This window comes from Porites lutea, chromosome 9 (genome assembly GCF_958299795.1).
Source record: "Porites lutea chromosome 9, jaPorLute2.1, whole genome shotgun sequence".
NCBI classification, from domain to species: Eukaryota; Metazoa; Cnidaria; class Anthozoa; order Scleractinia; family Poritidae; genus Porites; species Porites lutea.
In genome coordinates, this window is record NC_133209.1 from 17532498 (window position 1) to 17548019 (window position 15522).

The window sequence follows — 15522 nt, forward strand, 5'->3', positions numbered from 1 at the left end:
CTTCTCACTTAGGGCAAAATGTTGGCTTAGGGGAGGGGTAGGTGGTCAGTTTCCCTGAAACCCTAAATTGGCACGCAGACTATGAAGAAATGAAACTAGCAGGGCTCTATCTAGGGTATTTGAGGGGTAGAAGCTTCCCCACCAAAATGCCCAGCTTCCCCCCCACAAAAAAATATTGTTCTAATTACAGTAGACAAGTAACTATTTCAGGAAAATCAACCAAGCACGACGAGGTCAGTGCAAAGAGCTTTCAAATGATGCGTCTCTCTATCGGTATTCTGACAAAATCGAACACGCGACGTCCGCATTGACATTACAATTAACCTTGACAACCTTAAGCCGTGACGGCAAAAAAATCTGTCAAAAACTATGCTGCTGGTAAACGCGCTAATGGAAAAAATACACGCTGCTGGAAAACGCGCTCATGGAAAACGCGCGACGAAAACGACGTCCAAAGGTGCCAATAGAGAGGCCCAAATAATGCACATTACCCATCATTTATTTTAACAACTGGCAGAAGAATAGAACTATTAGCACCGAATAACTCTGTCGCATGTGATATTCTTACGATGAGCCTAAAACAGGAGCTTCTATCATGTAAATCAAGCCCACCACTGACTTGCGCTCGTCATAAATTTGATTTACAAGATACCATACGGTGGTAGATTTATCGTTAGCGCATCACATGAGACAAATTTGTGCCATGTAAACTGGCCATTTGCTTGTGGACTTACTTGCCATCTTGATCGGTGGCCCAAGTCAGAGACTTTCCTTCAGGGCTCGTATGATAATTAATCCATATGCAACGGGGCCAAGCCTTTCCAGTCGCTTTAGGTTTCCAAATCTGAACACACCACCCATACACGGAGTAGGGCAGTCCCTTGAAAGGCAAGGGGGTCTGAGTGTTGTGACCCAGGATATCACCAAGAAAACTGGAAGTTTTATTAGCAAAAGCTGTGCTTTGTTCTTGGCGATTAAATGTCAATTTGAAGTCGTCAGGAAGAACTACCTCACTCACTGATTCAATGTTCACCAAGGTGCTGTCCAACGACATTTGAAACTGCCTTCCTGTAACTTCTTCAGTTGTAGGTTCAATAAATAGTACAATACTACCTTTCATGATTTGCTCACGAAATTTGACAGTCAAGTCTAAGATGTAGTGGTTCACACGAACTTCGTCAACGTTAGCCATCAAAGGCAAATCCTCGCTCTTGTCCCAATCACTGCTGGTCGAACATCTCAACTCTTCGACTGCCTCACATTTAGACTCACATTCAAGCTCATACCTCGGCTTTTTGACTGGAATTCGTTCATTTGCATCATTGGGATAATCAAGCGACAAAGCCCTCTTTTCAGAGGTATTATCTGCACTATTAGAATAATTTGTATTCTTGTCTAAATCACCTTGTGTATGACTAACAGAAACCAATTCAGTTCTAATCTCAGCGTTGTTAGATGTGACCGTAGATGTCATGATCTGTTCGTTAGATTCACTTTGAAGATTTAAATCTAATGCCGATGAGCGCGCAGTTGTAGCAGACACTTCTGACAAACAAGCGCTGCCTTTGCTGACTCCAAGGCATTTGTTTTTACTTTCTAAGTTCCCAGATATAAACTCCCTTTTAGAAGATCCTTTGGGGGGATTTTTCTTTCTCTTTTTACCAGGGGGACCTTGTGAGCTTTCCTTTGCCCCAATACTTTCCTTTCCCTTGCAGAAACCTTTAAAGTCCTGAAGCCAAACTTGTAATGAAACCTTTGCCCCCGTACAACTCTGAGATGCGTTACTATTTTGAGTATCACATTCCCTTGTTGGCCACCCTTTTTGCTCAGTATCCGCAACAGTGCAGCTGCTTCCGATACCCTCTGAGACATCTTCTTCGATTGTTGAAGACGGCTTGGTGTCACACATTCCACCGACGGGTTTTTCGTCACGCTCAAGGTCATTCTGGTCAAGACTCTTTGTACTTGCCTTCATCTCTGCTGAACTTCCAACCTCGACAAATGATCCAGTGCTTATTGAGTCCTTTTCGAGGCATTCAACACCAGCTAATTTTTCTATTTTCTCTCCTTCATTACATTCTGAATGACATGCATTTTCACCTTCGGTCGAATCGTCTAAAACTGAGGTTGTCGTGGAAGATGCTCTTGGACAACCGTCACAGGAAGACATACCACTGTGTCTGTCCCTTTCTTGAGAGCTTTTTTCCGTCAAAACGCCAACAGGACAAGGTGTCGTTTCACTTACAGTTCCACCCTTATTCGAGGGACCTGGAGTGTTAACGACCGAGGAATCCATTTCTCCACTAAATGCTCCTCGTTTAAAATCAGAACTGGAAGTAGAGACCTGTTCCTGAGTTACTAGTGCAGTTTTTTCACTGGAAGTTCTATACGCACTTAAACGACTGGAGCTTTGCACCACAGCAGGCCTCTCGGGACTCGACGCTGGCGAAAGTAGATGTAATCCACACTTCCTGCTTAAGCCTGAGAGCACGTGGCAAGTCTCCATATACACTTCCTCCAGTGTCCAAGCTGACACACCATGACCGACTGGCTTGTTGCTATAGACAGCTACAGAAGCAAGAATACGCACATGTTTTAAAAGTCGCCTTTAAAACAAAACCAGTAAAATCTCTCAAAGGGCGTGGCAGGTTTCACAGCACAGCATTGATCAACTGAGTTTTTCTTCGGTGAGTGGCAACTAGTGGAGCGGTAAATAACAAGCTTTTATTCCGTCTGCCGCTCAACGAGAAGGGTTTCTATATTTCCCTTTACAGCAATCAACACATTCGAAGACCAAACCCCAAATTAAGCAAACCAAGCGAGGGTTTACATATCTTTCAAGAGTGGTCACGACTTTTATCCATAAAATTATTAACACTAGCTTCGCTGTGTTCTGGCTATTTACTTCGGGAGCTGACCGGTTAAAAATGAGAGAAAAGAACTGTGAATTGAACAAAAAAATACTTCGTTAAAGGTCACCGGATGTCATTTACTAAAAATGGTTTTTTAGCAAAACCTTACAATCTTGGTCAAAATAGAAGAAAATTTCCACAACCCCCAAACAAAACAAGGATGGGAAGATTGCACGTTTTTACCTTCCCACGGCTTTATCCTTAATTTAGGAAGAGAGATTGCCATTCCATTTTATTCTGTCCAAGAGTACCGCCATCACAAAAGAAACAAAGGAACCAAACAACAGAGTTCTTCAGGGGCAGGGTTCGCCGGATTTTTGGATCCAAAATTGAAGACTTTCTCCAGACTTTTTTCCAAAACAAAAATGTCTTTTCCAAGACTCTAGGTCATCAAAATAGGTCAGTGATCAATACGGACCTTAAAAATGCAAGAACAAAGCTTTTTTCACAATTCAATGCAAACGTTTGGGCGAGATTGGATAAGATTTGGCCGAAATGAAAAAAAAAATTACTTATAAAGCACTCAAGCCTTTCTCAAGACTATACGACTATACTACACTCAAGACTTTCTACCATTTTTTTCAGACTTTATCTCTATTTTCCAGACCTTTTCCAGGTGTGGAAAATTGCTGGGCTGGCTTTGTCAAGAATTCAAGACTCTGTACGAACCCCGAGGGGTGCTTTATTGTTTGGTTGTGTTGTTTCTTTTGTTGTACGTAATCTGTGCCTTGGTAACTACAGAAGGACCCCAAGATTGTAGCTTTACTAGGATTGACACACCAGAAAAATATCCATCGGTACAATATACCTGACGGAATTCCTTTGCCAGCTAGTCTGTTCCCGTTCTCTCCAACAGCCAAATGAATCATGTACAGCAAAACAGGGAATGACGCCGAGCAGTTTTTATCTCCATTGTCAACGAGTCCAGTAACAGAAAGGTGCTTTCTCGAAGGTGCTGCTTCGGCGCTTCCTGCAATGCTGTCACGATCTTGAATTTGCTTGAGCCGGTTCTTGATGGCATAGGCCTGCATTGCCGTAATATGTTGAAAATGAACACCATAACAGACACCTTCAGTCTTTTGACTGCTCCAATCTTTAATGATATCTATCAGTTCTACGCTGGGTCTAGAAAACATGGGTCCTATCGCAATGAATAGAACTTTCAAATTATCAAGAGGGAGAATGCTTAATTCTTTCTTCAACGACTGTTTAAGAAGAAGGGTTTCGATGTGTTTTACTTGGACAATCGTATACTCAAACCTCACGTCTGAAGCTTTTCGTATTCGAAGATTTGCTGTAATTGCTTCTGCAAGGGCAGTGTATGACCCACAATGCTTAGCGTGATAAGGGGCTTTGGAAGATGAACCAGGATCTTCTACTTGAACGAGGAAGACAACTCGAACTGACGACATTACCAGGCCAGGTGGAGTAACCTTAACAAGTTCAGGAAAAATTAACAAAAACAGGAATTATGTAATTGAGTGAAGAAAGATAATAAGGATAGAGGCGCGCACTAGCCATGAGCCTCACTGACACGACCGGCGTTTACAGTTGAACCTCTATTAAGCAGCCACCCTCGGGGGTACCGGCAAATGGCCGCTTAATGGAGGTTTGTCATAAATTAGCATAATAGTAAGCAGAAACATCACTTTATTTGGAAACAAATACACGACGGAAACAGCACATCTGGTCCACAATCGGAAGTCATCTTCTATCTCGGATTGTATTTTCGTTCATCTCATTTTTAAAATTAAGCCAAATTAAGTGCATCTAGCGCTTATTGGCTGCTTAATAGAGGTAACAACAATAGGTGAACTCTAGTTGGGACGGCAAAAAGGTGGCCACGGCCGCTTAATAGAGGGTTAATTTCGCATTCTTTTCTACAATTATTTCGGGACTCTGATCACCAGCCACTTAAAGCTGATGTTACACGGGACTATTCGCCACGATGATTTTTTGCGCAACACAGAGTGGCAATGTTGGAACAATGTTGCAACCGTTCGAAACAATGCCCCAATAATGTTGAAATGATGTGTTGCGTTAAAAATCGTCCTTGCAAATCTTCTAAATTTCAGCACAGTGTTGCATTGTGGGATTCCGAACCTCTGTTCACTGGCCATACGAACTTTTCAAAAACATTCGGCAGACCCTTTACAACCATTCATATTTTGGTGACTTGAAAACAACAAAACTCCAACAACAAAAATCTAAAACAGACTATCTCTCCGTCCGAAACGAACAGCACCGGCCTAGCTTCTGGCTTTATCCGTAGAATTCAGTCTATTAAGATTTAGGTGAATATTTACTGCTAGTTTTTAAAGCTAAAATAGCCCATATGCACGATGACGCCTTTTTACCACTAGTCCCAGAATCCTTCAGAGTTATGCTTCCTTGTGCAAATTTCCGGTTTAGTTATTTTGAAATACGAAAGGATACACGAAATTGATTTTGGCAGTAGAAGTAAAAATGACCTCATAATGGACATGTCGCGGATCGATTTAGGTTCCTTGGAAACTGTCCACCTACCCCTCCCCTAAGCCAACATCAACATTATTTCTCACTTAGGACAAAATGTTGGCTTAGGGGAGGGGTAGGTGGGCAGTTTCCCAGAAACCTTAATAGATCCAAAAACCCTCACCTCATCTTCTCTGCCCTCCCTTGAAAGTCTCTCCCTCACAGAGTCAGGGTCCAAAACCTCCAGGCCCATCTCCCTTGCAAGATCAGGAAATCCTTCCTCGCACGCTCTCAGCACTGCAGTCCTTAAACGTGTACCACAAGTTTCAGCGTCAAAGCTGGGAAGCATCGTGGAGAGCATCAAATGTAGATCAGCTACCTGGGAGCCAGTTTCATACACTTCTCTGGTGCTACCGCTGAGAATGCATTGCAGTTTGTTTCTTAGCCAATCTGCATCTACCGGCCAGTCCTGCAACACAAAGAAAGATGGCAAAAGTGTATTCACTTTTCGGACATTCCAAGGTTAATGCAACTGCCGTAACACATTTACACAGATGATGAAGGAAAGAAACTACATCCGCTATGAAGTGTGCTCATTCAAGCCAGAGCTACTGAGCAGGTCCTTCTTATGGCGCTGCATATTAGGTTGTGTAAGCGTAACGCAAATGTAAATCGGAGTTATTCGAAAAGCGCGACCGTCGCTCAGTTAGCTCGGACATCCATCCAGGGTCTTTCAAACCTGGGGAGATCTTGCTGGCTGTGATTTAAGGCTTTGTCTCAGTTCAGATGATCACGTCATTGGGTAATGGCGTTAAAGCATTGACCTTGGCTCCTAATTCAACCCTCCTTCATCAGTCAGTTTGAAGGGATGTAAAAGAACCCACAGGCTAGTACTATTACAGAAACGGTACTCTTTGTTTTCTAACGCTGTACAAGGTTGTTCGAGCTTTCAACTCTAAAACCGAAATTTCAAATTGCGATTATTCAGATGTAAGTTAGTGAGAGGGTACTTTCCTGCCTTTTGATGATTACATACTACGCAGCGATTTGTTTAATTCTTATAACCTTAGAGATTCTGAAAACAAGCTTGCTGTTGCCTTGCCACGAACCAATTACTATAGAAATAGCTTCTGCTAAAACGGGGCTGTGGAACAATTTGCCCACTGATGTTAGACAAACATAATCTTTGATTGCTTTCGTAAACTGTTAACTTCTAGCTCGAACACGGCATTCATAAAAAACAGGCTTTAATTTTAAAATTAACTTTATTCATTTATTTATTTCAACGTTCATCTTTGTAAGTGCTATTACTGTTAATTCAATAGTTTGTAACGTTGTTTAGGATATTGTATATTTGCCTGATGATTTTGCTGTGTATAAATAAAAGTGATGATGATGATGATGATGATGAATGATTACAATAGACCCTTCCACGGTTTTTTTTCAACTTTTGACATGTACAAGTTAGGGAACATCCGTCGACACCAGTGGAAAGAGCATCTCTTAAAATTAGTAGAATTGCCAACTTTGAAAGTGATACATCTTAAGCGAGCAAAGATATAGCTCCGCAGAGTTACGAAAATTTACAGACGTTTGTATGGTGGGGGGGGGGGGGGCGAGGAGGGGGGGGCAAGTTTGTACTCCTCACCATACAAATATCTGTAAAATTTCCTGCCTTTAGAGGAGCTTTGTCTTCGTTATTTTTCAACAAATCACTTTCAACCTTGGCGATTTTATCAACTTCAGGACGCTCTTTCCAAAATGGTGTCAACGGATTTTCCCTTACTTGTCCATGTCAAAAATTGAAAAAAACCCGTGGAAGGGTCTCTCATGAAAGAAAACTCACCATATGAGAGCAATCCAGCTTTAAGGTAAAACACGATGAGATGTGTACAGCCACCAGAACGTTGTTTAAAACATTGTGACAAGCCATCACAAAGTCATGCAAGGAGCAAAATTCTTCAAATCCGCACTGCTTCCCCATAGCAAATGGTGTGCATGAAAACACCTGGCCCTGAGAACTCGAGTGACAGCTCAGTGCTGCAACAACTTCAACTAAGAAAGAAGATAAGGCAGTGAAACCGCTGTTATCATGTTTTATGTTAACAAGAGATAAATTATCTACAGACCTCTTAGAGAGGGTTGCATTTTTAAATTTATTCCAGGACCTAGAGTCAAAATAAGTCCCAAGAATGACCAACATTAATAATATTTTCTCCTACCAATATTAATTCACAGTATTATTATGTGACAACACTAAAACCGGCTGTGAAGCAGACTAACCAAAGGGAAAAGTAAGAATGATAATAATAATAGTAATATACACTTATATAGCGCCTTTCTCTTAGTCATCCAAAGCCCTTTACAATCAGTAAATACTTAGAAAACAAATAATTCAAATACAGCATAACAGGATTAAAAACTCCAACTGGCTGGACTAGGCAACCAGTTGGCTATTTACAAGCGTGGCCGAGGATTCGAGCTCGGGACGACCGAGAACAAATCCAACAAGTGGCCAGAGCGGGACTCGAACCCGGGACCACCGGATTGTGAGTCCCACACGCTGACCACTTGGCCATGTTGCCTCCACAAGTGCTTTGATCTTTAACCAAATTCTCAGTCGACTTATTCTTTAAGGAAAGGTACATCTTGTGTAAAAAAATCAGTCTGGAGAATTTGGATTTGGATGCTGGGCCTTAGAGTCAAAAGCTAAATCCATCAAAAAAGAATGATCCAAACCTGTTGGCAGATGACTGCTCAAGAAACTGAGCTTTGCAATGCACTCCATTAGCTCATAACGACTCACAAAGTTCTGGGTGATTACAACACAGCCATGTCCTTGTACCCCTATCAACAAAAAGACAACATACACTGTAAAAAAACACAATGAAAGAAGCATGAAAAAGAGTACAGTAATCAGACACCCCAGGGAAATCATGGCCAACTGCTGTCAAAAACAAATTTAACAATAACTGAGCGATTTCTTGCGCGCTGATTGGATGAGAGCTATGTCTGATAGGTGTACAGAACATGGAAATGACATGATGGTGGAAGATTTGTCTTATTCTTTCTCTCACGCACAATTTTCAGAGAAGCTTCAATGAAAATGGACACAAATGGATACAATGGTTCAAAAGGTGGATAAAGCTATCCACCGGATAAATCTCTATCCAACGGATAGCGCAATTTCTTTTCCAAATACTAATCCACTGGATAGCGATTTACCTGGTGGATAGTGCTGTCCGGCATTTGAACTACTGGGACCAGAACTGTCAATGTTATCATTGTAAAAAACAAATTGTCAATGATTTTCTATGGTCTGTACTCTTATCAACAATAGAAATGATGTCAAATGTTCAAACCTTTGCAGTGAAACCACTCGCCTGCTGCTCATGATTCTTCTTGAGTTGTGAACATTTGACGTCATTTCTACGGTCAATAAGAGTACAGACCATGGAAAATTGTTGCTGATTTGTTAATTTGACAAGTCCAAAATGCAAAACGATAAAAAAAGACTATTGAAAAGAAGAGGTATACACAAGAATACTTCATAAGCATTTCTTCTTGTCGATAGTCTTTTAAGTTGCCCAGCTTTAATTTCAAAATGCTACTTAAAACAATCCCTATACACTGTACACTGTTTTAAGTTTGATGTCGCAAAAACCTGATGTTAACTTATCAGAAAGCTTACAATACTACTTGTACTAACCATACAAAGAATCCATAAATGCAGCTTACAAACAAGTTTCTAAGGTACTCAAGTTTTGGTTCTCATATATACATTTTGTAATTCTGAATAACACTGAGAAAATTTATAATTCTGACACATGTTTAGCACTTCTATTTAATATCTAATGGGCCATTATACAGTTGCATGCTGAGTGACTGAGTGAGCCTTAAGCCTCAGGGCACCTCTGGCAATGCTTTCACTCAAGCTGGGACACCCAGTGAATAACTGTAACATGGCATGTGGCCTCTAACTATTTACCAACCACATGTACACATATGTGCCTGTTTACCTTCAGCCATAAAAGCAGCTTTTAGAAACAGTGAAATCCAATCACCAAACTGTGACTGTGGGTCTTTGAGATTAAACACAGCAAGAACCTGGATGGAGGATCAAAGCACAGGTATAAAGTCTAAAACTTTTTTGTCTAGATACCCCAAAGTAATGCATATGCATTGAAAACCTAATGTAACATCAGTGCCCAGCAACAGGAAAAATTGTTCATCAAAGCAGAGGTACATTGTATCGGGATCTTGTCCAATGCAGTTAACAGTGACATGATTAAAAAATATCTACACCGAGGTGTTCATTATGCATCAAGAGCAGTAACTGGCAAATGTCAGCTAAATGTGGGGATTTCAATTTAGATATAATGATGACGACAATGGTGATGGTTATGATAATGGTGATGATGATGATGATGATGATGATGATGATATTGACTGATGATGATGGTGATGATGATGATGATGATGATGACAACAAGGCTTCAAAACCAATCGACTTCAGAACTCATTTAATAAATTCATCAATCACCATGGTCTTATCGTGGAGAAGTATGGTGCAGCCCTGCAGGAGATGAGATTAGCAATCCAGGCTTAAATTGCACCATCGTATCCTTACATTGCTTATTTATTACTTGTATTTTTATTTCAGTGGTATCTTGGTACATGTGCGCGCGCAATTTAATTTTGGGCGCGTGCATTATTTATTATTTTATTTAAGTTGCGTGTACATTTAGTTCGTTTAATAACATCTTAGTTTTGCTTTGCATTATTTTCCTCACTTATATGTGTTGTCCACGACTGTGCTCACATGGTGGGTGGTTCGTTCTAAAATGTTCTGCAATTGGTATAGGATTTAATGGAGTCAAAACCAATTGTGGAATTGCACGCATTTTAGGCATCCTACTGATGAACAGTTGGGACATGTAGATACATTTTTTAGCAACTACTATAATTTAAAGTCTGTCTACTTTGAATTGAATGATGATAATGATAATGATGGTCATGACGATGACGATGATGATGATGATGATGAGGATGATGATGATGATGATGATGATCTTGTATTTTTTATTTTTATTTTTCACTCTTATGTTATATACCAACATTACATCACTATATCCTTTGGGTTAAGGTTGGTTAAAAACAAAAAACTATGAGAACTCTACAATCCTGCCAACCTCTAGTGATTTGTCCTCACAGTACACATATTACATACAAGACGGATTATAAGGAATGGTTCCCAGGATGCCACAGGTCTCTAAAAAATTTCAACTACTCTCAAATTTATAGAATCATTAGTAAAAGATATCAAGGTGTCATTCCTGTGTGCTTCTTTCCATCTCAGATTACTCATTTTTAAACATCTTCCTGCAAGGTCTTGGATTTTCAATCAATGGTCTGGGTATCTCAATTTTATTAAGTCTCTGGGTTTACCCTCCACTGCCTCAAACAATCAATACCTTTCTAGTTCCTTCAGGCAAAGCTTGAGCTTCAATCCAATGCTGACTTTCTGCATAGTGAGGATTGGACAACTGATCATGCATTCCAGAATCAATTTCTTTCATGTAATAATTCACCTCTCTTCCAACATGGTTGTCCAGTACTCTGACATTCTTCCGGGTATTGAGAATCCAGCATGGTTTTCCTTGAAGATTAATCAACTTTAACATCAAAATACAATCCAATGTAGCAATAGTATTAGTAATAATAACAATGGCTAGCTAATGCTACTGTACAAAGATTTTGACAATACAATCAGCATCTGTAAGCAAGGTCCTGCTTTATCACTACCAGTGTCCACTGGCACCTTACTCTTACCCTTGGTTAAAAAAATCAACCTAGCTTAAATCAAGATCAACCTGAAATCAAATTTGAGCTGTACATGTTGTAGTTCAATTTGCACTTTGGTACAATTTGTTTTTGTACCAGTACAGAATATATTAAACTGGTACAAAATATTTTGTGCTAGTCCAATTTTTAATTACATAGTACAGTTTGTTGTTAACTTACAATCTCAGTTTATTTTTTGGAGCACTTGTCTGCCATGACTAAGCTTTAGTTCTACTGTCGTTAGTTTTCATTGACAATCATCCCTTGTTACTTTTCATAAACCTGAGCCTAGGGTTAGTGTTAGGGTAAGGAAGGACAGTGTTAGGGTTCCAGTTATGGAAAGGGTACATGTATCTGGGTTAGGGAAGGGTTAGGGTTGGGGTGTTATGGTTAGGGTTAGGGTTAGGGAAGAGTTTGGGTTACAGCTGATTGCCAGTGAGCTTCAATTTAAAACACATCGACACTTTTGTCTTTATTTTTCGGCTGCTCATGTAGGACTTCTGTGTGAATAAACTTGCTGTTTTCTCTGATACTGTCTCTGCATTGGCATTATTTGTAAGTAGTGATTATCTTATGGTAGTCATTTTGTGATTTACTGTAAAGTACTTAAATCATTTTACAATAAAGTTACAATTGTTCATAATGTTGTCATATTGTTGTCTTTTTGTAGATAATCATGATCTGTTGTTTTGTTGTGAAGAATAAACATTAAAATTATTTGGAGTACTATTTCTATGAAAACCCACTTGCTTTTTTACAGGCTGCTGTGAAAGATATTTCAGTTGAATAGTTTAATAATTAAACTATTCAATATTATTGCACAGTAGTGGCTGTACAGGGATATAATCGTGAAGGAGAAATCAGAGTGTTTATTTTCCCATACTGAGTTACTATTTGCACAAAACCACTTTCTTCAATTGAGGTTATTTTTCCCAGTAACATGTTGGGGTGCAGCGGGCTTGTTTTGTCAACTTTGTCAATTTTTACTGCCACCATATCAGCTACTTTGAACTTGGGCTGTTTTTTCTCTTGCTTTCTCTTTGTTTGGTTCACCATGGCTGCATTGTATTTTGTTTGGTTTTCTATTATTTTTTGTCGTTTTCTTGGTTGGTCTTCATCTTGTGGTGGTTGTGAACTTTTTTCATTGCTTTCTTCCAAATTGTTTTCTTCTTGTTCAGATTGGCTTTCTTTGCTCTGTTCATTTAGCTTTTCCCTGTGAGGTTTTATTCCGTATACAGCTTCGTAAGGGGAGACTTTGATGGCTCGGTGGTATGATATGTTTCTGGTGTATGAGGCCTCTCTCGTGTACTGGCACCATTTCTTGATGTTTTTGTCTGCTGTGCTCACTATCAGTGACCTCATGTCTTGTTTCCAAGATAGGTTGCTTCTCTCAGTTAGCCCTTGGGTTGTCGGTGTCCGAGGTGCGCCATGTGATAACTCGATGCCGTTATCCTTGCAAAACATCTTTAACTTCTTGTTTTGGAACTCTCCCCCATTGTCTGTGATTATTTTCTTTGGAAATCCGTAGGTGTAACAGTACTCTCGGAGGCTATTTAATACTTCATCAGCTGTTTTTTGTTGTAAGGGCACAACTGTCACGAACTTTGTGTGATGATCAATTATGTTCATCGCCCAAGTATGCACGTTCTTGCAGTCACAGGGGGTATTTCGAAAGTCCATGAGATCGATTTCAATCAGTGGCAGGAATTCTGGAGATTGAAGTGGCTTGGTTACCATCTTAACGTGGCTTGTAATGGTCTTCTGCTCTTGATGAATTTGGCACAAACTTACAAATAGGTTCACAACTCGTACATTCACTTCAGAATAATTCTCGTTAATCCACTTTGACATTATTTGTCTGCCTCTATGTGCCGTCCTTTGATGCGCCAAAGTCAGAACATCGTATAGTTGACTCTTGGGTACAACTACCTTTTGCTCGGTGGTTAAGATTTTCCCTTGATGGTACGACCATTTCTTCCTTTTGAGTGTTGTTGCTTGCCATTTTGTTAATTCCGTCGTATTGTGTTTTGTATTGGAGTCGCTGACAGCGTTCTCAGCTTGGCTTTTTAGGAACTCTTTGGCCGAGTCATAAAATTCGTCTTCAATGAAGAGAGTTATTTGTGAAGAATTGCGTTTCTGGTTCTGTTTATAGGTCTCTAATTCTTTGTAGAATGCTTCTTTTGACACACACTCCATGCTTGTTTGAAAAAGATGTTAATTTCAGCAAAGTCTGAATTGGTAAGTTCTGCGCATGTGTGCATAATTAGGTGCAACGAGAGGAGCCTAGGAACTGCAGCAAGAATTTTAATGCAATTTAAATATGATTTTCCAATGAAATCAGTGGTGGCTCAATGGATAAGGTGACGGACTGGTAAGATAGTAATATCCAAAGGTATGTGGTTCAAATCCTAGTAGGTACAGTGTAAAAAAAGAAAAAAAAAGGAATGTAACATGGTGTGTGGCTTCTGAGAAGGTAATCTGAGGTAAGTGAAAGTGGAAGGGTAGGAGGAAGGATAGGGAAATGAGGCAAGCATAGGGAAAAAGTAATTCATGCAGAAATGAGACTTTTTGCTTTGAAACTTTCTTTTTATTAATTTTTTTTAATAATTAATCATCCCCCAAAAAAATACCATGCCCTTTTTTTTATCCACACCCCAAATAAATTAAATCCCTTTTTAGAATGTTAGATAAATGGGACTGGTTTAAAATATTTTGTACCAGTTCAATATATTCTGTACCAGTTCAGAAAAAATTGTACCAAAGGAAAAAATTGTACTACAACATACACACATGTTTACATAAACCACGTTTCAGAGGTAATATGCATGATTATCTGCCCAACATTAATACCAGAAATCTGAAGCTATAATTTTGAGATCTGTATCAGTCTACCTTGCAAAGCTTCTGCATGCTCCCTGCATTGTGGAAAGTCACATCTGATGTACCTTGTATCCCCAGAGATGTCACAAGCAAATACAGTGCTCGAGAGATGTGTAAGAAGCTCACGTGTCTGAATGTAAAGAAGAAAACAAAACATCAGTCAGTGATAGAAAAACTTAGGACAAGTCATCAATAACCTCCCAGTGTGAGAATTTTGTTTGTTCAGTCGGTGACATGGTGACTTGGGAAAAATATATTATGAGTTCAGCCAACAGAAACAAAACCTGCATGTATACAAATTCTCTACCACTAAACCCATAAAACTAGCTTCATATTACAAACCTTGACATCCTGCATTCATTACTGCCAGCAATGGAATGTTGATAGGTGGCATGCATGACAAACATGTCATCCTGAATTTATGACTTACTATACTTTTCTTCAGCCCTAATGTACCCATGTTTTGGGATAATTTTTTTTTTCCTAATATTTTCAAACACATTTACATGTTAATAGATCTATATAGATTTGAATGGGTGGGAGCTGAGCTGGTTTCTGTTAGCACAATATAGATGTTTTGGTTCAATTTTATCCATGGTTTAGATTTTATTTTATTTGTCTTCAAACTCATTATTATACATTTAAGCTTAACCATATCAAAAAAAGCAAAAGTTAATAAATTTTTAATGTGGATAAAATTGAACCACAACATAGACCTGAGCGACCCTAGCCGAAATTCAAACAGCCCTAGTTCCCTGCCCGTATGCATATGGAGGAGGAGCAGTTTTGTAAGATATAAGTATTTTTGAGTTTAGAAAAATAGTAACATATAGCTATAGTGCAAATCACAATCGTTAAGCAATAAATACGTTTGAAATGTTCAAATTGAAATGTTGTAAGGCTTAAAATTCTGAACATCCCGTTAGAGGAAATACTGCCATAAATAGCGAAGAAATATAATTTCCGATCAGTAACGCGCTGCGTCACGAAAACGTGTCGGATATCACAATCGTATACGTGATTCGCAAGAAAGAAAATTTATGTTTTTAAAAACCCGAATCTCAAAAAATATTTGGACGCAGCACACAGCCATCAATATCTTAAGACTATCACGAACATCATACAGCACATTAAAGTCAGTTGCCACGCTAAATATTACAATATCAAAATCCTTAATTTGTGGTATATAAATGGGAAACTTAAGGTTTCTTTCACAGATTTTGATAAGCATACTCAGATGACTATAAAATATGTTGTAAATCAGTACTATTTTACGTTCTAATCATTATTTATAGAAATTAAGAAATGTTAAGAATAGCTTTTTCAGCGAATAGAAGCATTTTATAAGATCTACCTTTGTAGAACTGCCCTTATTTTCACAGCAGATTTTCTTCGTTTGGTCCGCCATGTTGAAACATTGTACAGTGCCCGC

At 39.2% G+C, this 15522-nt stretch overlaps 1 protein-coding gene across 1 annotated transcript in view; it reads right to left on the reverse strand.

Annotated features, from left to right (window-relative positions):
* LOC140948745 (uncharacterized) overlaps window positions 1-15507 on the reverse strand; it is a 76447-nt gene extending 60940 nt beyond the window's left edge. Inside the window, exons 1-9 of the mRNA XM_073398011.1 lie at window positions 15445-15507; window positions 14103-14220; window positions 10841-11025; window positions 9386-9473; window positions 8106-8213; window positions 7213-7421; window positions 5551-5835; window positions 3721-4345; window positions 735-2568 (exon numbers count right to left, since the gene is read on the reverse strand). Coding sequence (XP_073254112.1) covers window positions 735-2568; window positions 3721-4345; window positions 5551-5835; window positions 7213-7421; window positions 8106-8213; window positions 9386-9473; window positions 10841-11025; window positions 14103-14220; window positions 15445-15498 — 3506 coding nt within the window. The 5' untranslated portion in view covers window positions 15499-15507. The remainder of the gene's footprint in view (window positions 1-734; window positions 2569-3720; window positions 4346-5550; window positions 5836-7212; window positions 7422-8105; window positions 8214-9385; window positions 9474-10840; window positions 11026-14102; window positions 14221-15444) is intronic.
* Between the last annotated feature and the right edge of the window lie 15 nt (window positions 15508-15522).